We start from the raw sequence: 12483 nt of genomic DNA, 5'->3' as shown, positions 1-12483 counted from the left end.
CTATTTATTCAAGTCAGCATTTTCCTGGGGTGGACTTGACCTTTAAGCATTCTAAAAAAAAATTAATTTATTTTTGTGTTGCAGTCAGATCAACTCAGAAGCATATGAGGTCAGCAAGCATGGCTATGCCATCTTTACCAAATATCTTGAGAAACGAATCAAAGAAGACAAATGTATTTACGATATCATCAGAGATGTCATGAAAGGTATGAAGTAAATCCTTCCAAGGTTTTAAAATGATATAGTGGGATTTATGAATCACCAGTCTATCAGTCATTACCTTAAGAACATCTTTGCTTATTAACCATGTCATGTAATGCAATTACCATTGTATTCATCTGTGTAGTTGTGATATAAGCAATAATATGAATATGAAGAGAGATGAGTGCAATCAAGAAATAAAGACCTTTTGAAAAATGGTGTACTCTAGATCTAACAACATGGATCTATATATTTGTATATCCCTTTGATGTGTGAACTAAAGTATCTTTCACTATGAAGTAATTTTAACACAGTCTTCAGCCTCTGTAAAACAAACTTCATTCAAGATACTTTAATGTACAGTATGTCATACATTTAATCCAGTATATTCCATGTTAGACCTTGTTGACCATGCTCTATAGTGATAAATGTATGATATAAACTGGCCATGGTAAATGACACCAGGGTCCCGTCTTACAAAGAGTTGCGATTGATCCAATCTATTGTACTTCTATGGAAATCCATCCATACCATAATTTTTTATACAGGAGTTTTGCAAAATGTCCTCTGTAAACAAAGGAGAACACACCAAATTGTCAAGAAATTGATGAATTTATGAATATACATGATATCTAGAATTTAAAAACAAACAAACATGCATTTTATATGTTGACTTTGCTGGCTTTCCATATTTGCGTATATTTGCATATTTGATCGGATCATTCGCAACTCTTCGTAAGACGGGCCCCTGATATATGTACCATTGGTCATAATCAAATATATCTCATAGCTGTCTCCCCCAACCTATTATTGGGAGACCACAGGAACCACCAAAGCCAGATCAGGGGCCCGTTTACAACTGTTGTAACTCTGCCATTATTGTAACTACCATGGAATCCTTGATTGTGATTGGCTGCTGAACCCTGTTACCATGGTAGTTGGCATAATCGCAATGTAAGAAGTCTTTATGAAATGGGCCCTAGACCCTGCCGGGCCAGAAGACATACTCTGCACATAACTAGTAAATATTAAACAGATCAAATGTACTAGTAAACTAATATCAGTTTGTGTTTATATTGAGCAAGAGTTCTTTGGTGATTATTTCAGATGTGAGTGGCGACCATGATGCATGTAACAAACAGTTCCCAGCCATAATGGGTGACTTGACAAAAGAACTGTCCCTGCAGGATGCTATCCAGTATACGGGACACACTTCTGAATTCAACATCCGTAATGAGGCATGGACAAGAAGTCACGGTAAGCAGAAATCTGTTGCTAGTCATAATGATATGATGCAGGGCCCTGTTGCATAAAAATTTATGTATTGATTTACGTCATGATCGAAATTTATGTCATTGTGACATAAATTTTTATGCAACAGGGCCCAGGAGCTAATAGTTTATTAAGAATTTCTTGAGAACTAAGTTCAACTTGTAGGATGTTTGCTTTGTTGATCAAAGAGCGAATGGAATTCAAAATTTTTAAAACTCATGATGTAGTATTTATCATAATGTTAATGGAGTTTTGAACTCCACGCAAAGTGAATCTCCTGCCAAAAGCCTGTGTACATTCGGATTGTCTTGATATATATACCCTTTCATGAAACAGAAATTTAGAAAAATATGATCATAATATGATCTCTATTATGCATGCATGTATACTACTGTGTGAGTCAAAAACAAATTTGACACCTCACAGATCCTCATTTAAGGAAGAAATATGTCATGAAATCATAATCATTATATATGACTGGAAAGAGTATCTTCTCCCAAATAATTTGATACCATATTTATGTGGCGTGTCTTCATGCTTGGATAATCAGTAGATATTATTTGCAGTAATGTAAATTTTGACTTGCGGCAAAGTATTAAAGATATGACTGCAATGAATGAATCCAGGTGCTAATGATGTCAAAATCACATATGAGTTAGTAAACATAATAAAAAGAGTTTATTAAACAATTATAATGTAAATTAATGAAAAGGTTTTTTGGACTTTATTGCAACCATTGTCGAATTATGACATCATTGACAGCTGGATTCATTCATTGCAGTCATGCCTTAATTTGGCACAAATCAAAATTTACATCACTGCAAAGAATATCTCCTGATCAAGCGTTAACACATACCACATAATAGAAGATACTCTTTCAGGCCATATATAATAGTTATGTGTTCATGACGTTATTCCTCCTTAAATTGGGGATTTGTGAGGTGTCAGTTTTTTTTTACCCGCTCGCTATAAAGACGTAGGCCTGAATTCACAAAGGTGGTTTTGAAAACCCACGGTTGAATTTCCTGTATAAATTACGCTTAAATTATCACGTATCGGGCACGTGTATAACAAATGTTCAATGCTGATGCACTCTTGTCACAGTGCGCCAAATTGACGCCTGTTACCATGGTTAGATACGCAATTTTATTCACGAGTCCAGTGTTTGAAGAGTGGACTCATTAATTAAAAACAGTGGACTCATTAATAAAATAGCGTGGATAACCACGCAACAGGCGTCAATTTGGCGCACTGTGACAAAAGCGCACATCAGCATTGGACTTTTTGAATTACGCGGTAAAATAGGCGTAATTTATACAGAAAATCTGTATAAACAATGGACTCAACCGTGGGTTTTCAAAATGATTCAGCTAGGTCTTGAGATGGCGCTCTTCAAGTTTGATGTGGCTTAGATAATGATTTCAAATGATGAAATATTCAATTCAAATTTTCTTTCTTTTTCGTGTCTGCTGTCAATTGTCTACTTAAAACTCATCTACATGTATGATTCTATCACAGAGCTTCCTCACGACATCCGGATCCCACTAGTTGAACCTCCTCGCGGGATAGAAGCCCATGTTGAGTTTGGTCTTCGTTTCTCCAATGTGATGGTGATTACCACTACGATCCTCACTAGGGGTGTGACCACATGGTGTGAGGCCTTCCCTACTGAATTTCCATCTCAGGTTGATATCAAACTCATGAAAGGACAAATGCCAGTGGTAGGTGATATATATACATGTATATGGCTAGTTCCTTAAAGGCTAAGGGGGTTTTTGTCCCCTATTTCGCCCAAAGCTATAGTTGTTTGGTTTTTAATGGCGCTCTCATTAAGAAAATAATATATGTGCCACAATTTGGTATTATTACTCTTGTTTTTTTTATAGGAAGCTCCTATGCTTTTTAAAGTTATAAACCCTTTTTCTTTCTTTTCTCTTAATATTGCACGTCAAATATTTTCTCTGATCAATTGCATCTTGTTGAAAAATGATTTTTGTTGTTGCTGTCATTGGTGTGCAAACCTTTTTATTTTTATTTTGTGTTGTTTTGCTCACCAGGAAATTTTGAATGAATTTTCCAACTTTTTGTGCCCCTCATGCATGAAATCCTGTGTCAGCCCCCAAAATGAGTTATATTATATTGTTCTTGCTTGGAGCTTCAGTTTTCTGATATACATATATGTTTGAATTTGCGATGTAGACTAAATAGTTAGTCATTAATTCTTGTAATTTTGACCATTGTTTTCGTTTACTTGAATGGTACAATTTTAAGCTTGTTCAAGAAAACGATTAGTTTAAAAAAATGAAGTAATCTTGTGCAAAGTTCTTTTACAGCTATTAGAGATTAATTTTCTAGACTCTTTCATAAAGCGAGGGAAGGAACAAGCCATTTGATCATGCTTAATGAAAAAATGAATTGAAAAAACAAAAAAGTTCATGACTGATTGTTACCAATCCTATTATGAAAAGGGAAAGCCAAGGGAAGGGACAGCATAAACTTTGCCTATAAATTATGAAATTCTGATTTGGCGACAGTAGGTTTCTATGCCATCTTTATTTCAAAATAAAATTGCGGGATAGTTTTGACTTACTGAACACAAATCATATTTTTGTACTATCTCTCTTTTTTTTGGCCTTCATATTAACCAGCCTGATGCTAATGGAAGACAGTGTCAGCTACCCTTCTACAAAGCAACAATAGAAAACATCCAAAGGATTGAGAGACGGGTAAGTGGATGATACTTCTTATTTGTTTATCTATTTCAGAACATGATCTGTAAATTCAAATTGGCAACATCACCTTTTGCTACTTTTTCATAATAATTTTTTTCCAAGTAATGTCTGAGAACGTCATTGATGTGTAGTAACATTGATTCACAGTTGATTTTAACTTGCTCCCTTGATAAGAGTTATTGATTTTTTTACGTCTCAATATGTTGACAATTTAAGGCCTTTTGAAAATTAAAAAAATAAATTCCATACAGTAAATGCAATATGTAGATTGAGTTTACCATTGCAATTTTAAGGATTTAACCCAATATCTTTGAATTTGGTCTTAATACTTGATGAACACACCTTCACCACTTGAAATTTAAATCTATGTTTTTATTGAGCCAGTATTTTTAAAAACATTTATGAGGGTGGGGGTAGGTTCATTGTCATTTTTGAATATCCACAGATACATGTAAAGTGGATTAATTTCAGGGATGCCACCTAGGCTTGATAAAAAAGTCTGAAAACCATTCAGAATAACCCCTTTCTGCATGAAAAAGCTATTTTATATGGCTGAAAGTATGTTGAAATAGTCTGAACTAAGATGTTAGTCTGAAAATTTCATCCCTGGTTAATGATTATTTCATCAACAATCAGCCCAAATTTTTCTACTTTAGTTGTGTCTAATAGATTGAATATTCAATGCAAAACTTCAAAATTATTAAGTTCTTTGAAATACCTTGTGTGGTATGAATGCCATGCTATTTCATACACTTTGGCCTGTTTTCTGAAATCGGGTTTAACTTGACCGTGGTCTTACTATGTGCTGTAATTATGGGAAGCCAAATATCTCAAAATTGTTTGCATTGAATGCTTCTCGTGTTTACCGTTCTCTTACCTAATTCTTTAATGGTGAAGATAGCTATCTTATTCATCCTTCCCAGATAGTTGATAATGTTTGTGAAGTCAAATGAACTGATAAATTGAACCTCTACTGTTAGAAATTTATGTCACAAGTGGCTTTCCATAGTTAAACCACAACAATAGACCAGAGTTTAAATTAAACCTGACTTTAGAATATGGGCCTTAATATTTTAAATACAAAAAAACTCTCATTGATAATAATACATTTATTGCAATCACTATCATTTCTTATATTGTTACAGGAAGACTTCACCTTCACCCTGATTGTGAACTATGAATTCCAAGGCAAGCGTTTCCAGGACTCTGTAGGCATCAAGATAGAGCGCCCTCTAATATCCCAGGTGTGGCTCATGGAGGACGATGGCGTAGAAGACTCGTTTACGGAGACTGAATATCCAGACTCCACGACATCCAACTCACTCATGTGAAGAGACGTTTCTCTGCTCCTCTCATGAACTGCACTGGCTTCCATCTGATTGAATAACAAAGTTTAAGCTGCTTCTGTTACTGATAAAGCTCTTCATGGTAGTGAATATCTTAATCCAAGCGCACACTATGTGATTCCTTGCGATCTAAATATCAAATAAATTGCAATAACATTTGAGATCAACATTCCAGCCGATAAAATCTTAGCAATCAGAGTTCAGAATAATGGTAAGGACTACTGAATTCAAAATCCAGTCTACTTCGAGCCTCACTGTAGGAATAAATTCAAATTCAATTTCAAATCGTAATGATGTCATCATTGACTTGAAGCCAAGTTGGACTTTACTCCGACCACAGGGCTTGCCGCAAAGCTAAATTAATGATTTTATAAATAAAATAATTTTACTTTTTGGAACCTTCACATTTACTGCAAAATGCGATTTTATTTAAAAAAATTGTGTCGCATCGTATCGCATAGTGTGTGCTGGGCTTTTATGGGGATTTGATACCAGGGTTGCGTAACAACTGTTAGCTTGATTTGGACGATTCACTGTACATTGTAGTCGGTGCAATCAATTGTAAAAAAGCACTCTACTATGATTGCTAAGCTTTGTGTTAGGGCCCCATTTGAGTGTTTACCCGTTAATTAGTGTTGTCAATTACCCTTGGTTTTCACTGCAGCTGTGTTTGCAAAATTACGATGATGAGACAGCAAGTTAGCTGTGCTTCGTTGAAGGGATTTTTATTGCAGTATTTTCCAATACTTTTTAGATTCCAGGGTCGGCAAATTGTAGCCAACTGCAATTCAATGCTGAATATAATCTGCCATTTAACAGCTAATGTTTTATCGTGAGGCTGCCCGGGTTTAGGACCAGTTATTCTAGATGAGCACTCTTTACAGAAATAATGTCAAACCAGTTTTTTACTTTGAGATGCATAGGGGAGTATACAGTGCTAGTCAGAAAAAATGTTACACTTTTTAAAGTAATTATTTTTTAAAGAACATTGGGATTCAGAAAGAATTTCTAGCATGTATGGATAGAGTGAATATTCCTTTGTCACTTGGTAAAATTTGTTTCAGTGTTGTTGTTATGGTCGAGTGCACAACAGCCATTGTTTGAAAAAGTGTCAAAACCCATTTGCGCCAAGTCAGGTGATTATGCCTACCTGCTGAAACAGAGACAAAAGCATTCACACAAACAATGAGCGTAAAGCTTAAGCAGCGTTTGTAAGTAAAATAAACAAGAGAACCAGTAAATCAATAAATTATCTTCACTGAAAAGCTCCTTTTCAGTGTCATTTTGGCCACAATTTGGACAAAGCTTCTTGCCTTCAAATCTTCCACATGTTGTCAATTTCTCTCAATGCACTTCTGAGCTCGATGAAGCATCGCTGCCATGGCCCTGCGAAGTGTCTGCCTGTCTTCGTCTTGGGGTACCTGAAGTCAAAAGTGTAGAGCACCCTACCTGCAGATCTGGATGACTTGCAGCAGCACATCATCAGAGCAGCATGTGGAAGATTTGAAGGCAAGAAGCTTTGTCCAAGTTGTGGCCAAAATGACAATGAAAAGGAGCTTTTCAGTGAAGATAATTTATCGATTTACGGGTTCTCTTGTTTATTTTTCTTGATAAATAATACCTTGGTCACATTTGTTCTACGGCGGCCGTACGGCGAGTCTAAAACAGCCGTTTTAACATCTTTTTGGTACCAGCTACATAAAGGTGGTTTGAATAAAAATTAATAAAACGGCTGTTTTCGACTCGCCGTAGAACAAATGTGACCAAGGTATAACATATGCATAAACTTTACGCTCGTTTTTTCAATTCAAGACTTTATTCCAGACACAGCTGCATATGCAGAGGTCCATATCAACAAATAACATACATGTAATATACATCAAGACAAACATACAAAGATAATTCTGGAATAAACAAAGAACAAATAAAGTATAAACAGTCGAAAAGGAGAAAAACAAATCACGCTGATAACTAGGAACAAACAATGAATACCTAAAACAAGTGGTTAAGCAATAAGTGAAAAGTACAATGGAAATATTTACATATGGCAAAATGAGTAACTTGTCTCGAAAAAGACAAAGATACAGACTAATATTAGTAGACCACTAGTTACTTATGACTCTGCTAACAAATTGTCATACCAACGCTTCCACAGTTCCGAGGTGTACCTCGTACAGCTCTGTAAAGGGTTGACCAATATACATGTATTTACAATAGCATTTTCAGAAATGTCAATTGTCATTGTTTGTGTGAATGCTTTTGTCTGTTTAAGCAGGTAGGCCTAATCACCTGACTTAATTGGCGCAAATGGGTTTTGACACTTTTTCAAACAAAGGCTGTTGTGCACTCAACCAAAACAACACTGAAACAAATTTTACCAAGGGACTAAGGAATATTTACTCTATCCATACATGCTAGAAATTCTCTCTGAATCCCACATTTTCTTTAAAAATACTTAATTCAAAAAGTGTAACATTTCTCTGACTCGCACTGTATATAGAAATTGCATAAACTTCATATTTTCAAGTGATTGTATGGTTATCATATTCCACTGGAGCATCTTTCCAGCGCACATAATTCCTGTTTTCCTTAGATGTCCATGTCAATGGTTATATGTCTCACATTCCCATTTAGCCATTGCCTTTGTACCCATGATCCAACTCAATCCAATATATTATTTAATTGGATTACACATTCTGTTATGTTAAACCACATTTTACATTCCTAGAGTAGATTATTTATTTATTGTTCATTTCATGTTATGAAATGAAAAAGAAAATGTGGGGTTTTGTGACATTATCACACACTCAGACTTGAAGTAACTTTGTTTGAGGTTTTGGAAACAATTTCAAACTTAAAAGGTCTACGATATTTCTATTGTAAAATCTTTTTTCTTTATGTCTTTGTTCATACTTGTGTATTTTTTATTAAATCAACATCATTTTATGATCTAGAGGTGAAGTACCTGTTTAAGTGTTATAAACAAGATCATGTAAAAATGAATTCTGTCATGAATTACATTACATGTATATTCATTTATTTTTTTGGAGACCAAATGAAGATCACAAATATCAAATTATTCATTTTGTAATTATTATGTTGAGAGATGCACATTCTTGCTATGGATGATTTTTCTAGAATTTTTCTTTCATTATTTCCTTCATGCCTTAATTCTGCCCCAAAAATGAATCATTCTACTAGCAAGATTAGAATACTAATAGAATACATCCAGACATTCCTCATTTACACTTGACTAATGAATCAATAGACAATTCACTCTGACAGTTTTACATAATTACATATGTATGTTCATCATGAATTAAAAGAAAATAGAATTATTAACTTTAATGCGGTAATGTTGCTCCACCCATCTCTCCATAAATACATTGGGCAAATCTATGCTAATGTCAGATCACCCTGCAGTCTACATCTGATATCCAAGCATCAATTCTACATTTAGGAAAATCAGACATAGTATTATGACAGAGTGATCTACTTTTCCTATGTATTTTGTGATATGAACTACATACTGATTTTTTTTTCTGTGATGGGAGTGCATTCTATTTTTTAAAATAATAATTAATAATAATAATGTGACTTATAAAGCGCCAAATCCACTCTGTAGAGTGCTCAAGGCGCATAAAGAGCTAAGAGTTAAATCAAAAAGTTTTTAGAAGATTTTTGAAAGATTTGTCAGAGGTACATTTTTTTAATGAATTGAATGATTTTTCATAATATTCAAATGATGCACTTCACTGTTTATAAGCATCTTTGCACAATGTAGAATATACATATATATATAGTCTAGTATTAAAATTCTCACATTGGTTTTAATAGTGTATAAAAAATATAGAGAGCTATGATATATATATATGAAATCAATTAAAATTGTATAATTGATTTTCCCCTGATTTTCGGCTTGCATAACAAAGTATTTTTTAAAATGTAAATTATGAAATTAATATGAATTATGCATTCTTTATTTGAAAGAATATTTTGAAATTAATGAATATTTAAATTAATTATTGAAACAATATAACCCCCCCCCCCCCTTGTGCTGTCAATACATGTCTATTTTAACCCTGAATCTCAACAGGGCTCCATTGTTAAAGCTCAGTGATTGATCATATTACAAGTTTTTATGATCAATTGTATTGACCTCAATGTTCAATCAATATTGAAAATGGGTAATACAATCAATAAGGTTTTGTGTAATGGGACAAAGAACTTTCTCTCTAGTTCAACTTCTGGAGGAGAAGAAATTGTTTTTATCTAAGGGGGAATCCAACCCTGTGAATAGCTATTTGAAAAAAACACGTAGAAAAATGAGATTAGCAGCTATTCAAGTGAAAGTTAGACAAAATCAGACAAAGAAGAAGTTGCAATTACCATGCCTTCCGGGGTTTCAAGTTGACCACACGGATGATGTCATTGTGATGTAGGGAGTGGACCAATCCTTTCCTTCGATCCAATATTCATATTGTTTAAAATGTCATTTTCAAAATATATTTTTACCCATTATCATATTTCTTTTATGAAGATTTATAACAATATGTTATCTGTTTTACTTTGCTTACTTCTCAGTGGGAATGTTGTCTGACCCGCTTGCCGCAATTTACTCACCCAGTTGCCAATTTGAGATGAAAATAGCCTTAGTGACCTCATTTTTCAAACATTCATAACTTCTTTATCGATTGTCTGCTCCCTTTGAAGCATTCAAGATGGTTTTAATATTTATTTATGTATTTTAATGTATTTCAATTTTCTTCTCATTCCTTTCTAAAAAAATATTTTAAATTCTTCAATTCTATGACTTTCTCTCTCGTAGGATATGAATTGAATTGAATATTTTTTGCTTTCAAACCTTAATTTTTACCAATATTTGATTTCCTCTTTGATTTTAGGGCTGAGCCAAAATAAGACTTAAGGAGAATCAATACTTCTTAATTCAAGTGTTAACTGGCCTTGTCCTGATGTGATGAGCGCTATATAAAAACAAATACTGCTATTGTCATAACCATAACAGAAAAAATAAATGCTCTTCACATTATGAATCTTTATAATCAAACTCTTTTTAATCTACCTCAAAATACACCTATGATTTCTGAACACTATATTTGTAATTGTTTGTAGTTTAAGAGATATTCAGGTAGGCCTAACAGAAATTGTGACCACCATTTTTTCTGGCTTTGAAAAATTAAGGGGTTCATGTCTGCTTTCCAGATCCCTCTTGTTTAGTCTTTTCGTATAAGGTTCAAGGAGGGGGGGGGGGGGGCTGAGTAGGATTCCTGCAGGAAGACATGACCAACTGTGACTACAACTTATTAACCTTTTTCCTTCTGCAAACCAGGTGATCCCTGGACAAAGTGTATATAGGACTTTACACAATTCAGTAGTCAACTGGTTAAGGTACTGTTCGGTGAAATGTATCTAGAATGTAATATTTTGCAGTGTTGATTTGAATATCTAGAGATGCACATTGTTACACATTGAATAATGAATAACGTGTTCATTTGCTAAATTGCAAGGTTTACATGTACATATTGACTTTAGTATTATCACTACATGTAGGTTTACATGAAATAAATTAAATGCTTGACATCCAAAACAAATCAGAAAAACAAGTGAATGAGCAATAAATGAACGATTAATCCATATTCTCTGCTTGGCAAGAAGTATATGCTGTGTCCAAACCTGCTGTGCCCCGGAGTTCGCTAACATGTTTTCAGCTATAAAATTTTAGCATGCAATTGATTATTACTAGGTAGATCCCCCAATAAAAATAGAAGATTTGAATAGGTCCTATAAAGCTTAACGATTCAATAGCAAAATGTATTTTAAAATAGCATGAAACCCTCTACCTTCAAGTTTTGCAGAGAGGAGTTATAGTTTAATGAAAAGTCTAAACAAAGCTTGTATATAGGTTGAACTCATACTCTTGGAACTGTATTCTAGCCTTAAATATAGAGCGAGAGGTAAGGGTGATATGTCCATCATTATATGTGAATTGAGCGATTATATACTTCTCTATGTAGTTAAACTATATTCTTGATGCTATTTTTGGCAAGAAGTATACATGTATGCTGTGTCCAATCCTGCTGTGCCCCGGAGTTCGCTAACATGTTTTCAGCTATAAAATTTTAGCATGCAATTGATTATTACTAGGTAGATCCCCCAATAAAAATAGAAGATTTGAATAGGTCCTATAAAGCTTAACGATTCAATAGCAAAATGTAATCTTTCAAAATAGCATGAAACCCTCTACCTTCAAGTTTCGCAGAAAGGAGTTATAGTTTAATGAAAAGTCTAAACAAAGCTGAACTCATACTCTTGGAACTGTATTCTAGCCTTATAAATATAGAGCGAGAGGTAAGGGTGATATGTCCATCATTATATGTGAATTGAGCGATTATATACTTCTCTATGTAGTTAAACTATATTCTTGATGCTATTTTTGGCAAGAAGTATACATGTATGCTGTGTCCAATCCTGCTGTGCCCCGGAGTTCACTAACATGTTTTCAGCTATAAAATTTTAGCATGCAATTAATCGTTACTAGGTAGATCCCACAATAAAAATAGAAGATTTGAATAGGTCCTATAAAGCTTAACGATTCAATAGCAAAATGTAATCTTTCAAAATAGCATGAAACCCTCTACCTTCAAGTTTTGCAGAAAGGAGTTATAGTTTAATGAAGTCTAAACAAAGCTTGTATATAGGTTGAACTCATACTCTTGGAACTGTATTCTAGCCTTATAAATATAGAGCGAGATGTAAGGGTGATATGTCCATCATTATATGTGAATTGAGCGATTATATACTTTTATATGTAGTTAAACTATATTCTTGATGCTATTTTTGACCAATTTGTAGAAATATAAGAAATTGTAAAATTTGTTGATAAATATATAGATTAATTGAAATTCTAATCA

The 12483-nt window shown here is 33.9% G+C and overlaps 1 protein-coding gene across 2 annotated transcripts in view; it reads left to right on the top strand.

Annotated features, from left to right (window-relative positions):
* Window positions 1–12478, top strand: part of LOC129261611 (mucosa-associated lymphoid tissue lymphoma translocation protein 1-like) — a 37662-nt gene extending 25184 nt beyond the window's left edge. The window contains exons 12-17 of one of the 2 annotated variants that reach the window (XR_010293710.1): window positions 85–206; window positions 1309–1458; window positions 2992–3194; window positions 4122–4199; window positions 5351–6616; window positions 7887–12478. Coding sequence is in view for 1 of the 2 variants with exons in the window: in XM_064100111.1 (XP_063956181.1) it covers window positions 85–206; window positions 1309–1458; window positions 2992–3194; window positions 4122–4199; window positions 5351–5536 (739 nt within the window). In the remaining variant the exon portion in view is untranslated. Of the gene's footprint in view, window positions 1–84; window positions 207–1308; window positions 1459–2991; window positions 3195–4121; window positions 4200–5350 lie in introns of both variants that reach the window. The other variant, XM_064100111.1, reaches the window with a different exon arrangement.
* Window positions 12479–12483: the final 5 nt, after the last annotated feature.

This window comes from Lytechinus pictus, chromosome 5 (genome assembly GCF_037042905.1).
Source record: "Lytechinus pictus isolate F3 Inbred chromosome 5, Lp3.0, whole genome shotgun sequence".
Classification (NCBI taxonomy): Eukaryota; Metazoa; Echinodermata; class Echinoidea; order Temnopleuroida; family Toxopneustidae; genus Lytechinus; species Lytechinus pictus.
The sequence above is the reverse complement of the archived record's forward strand: the minus strand, read 5'-3'. Positions and strand labels throughout refer to the sequence as shown.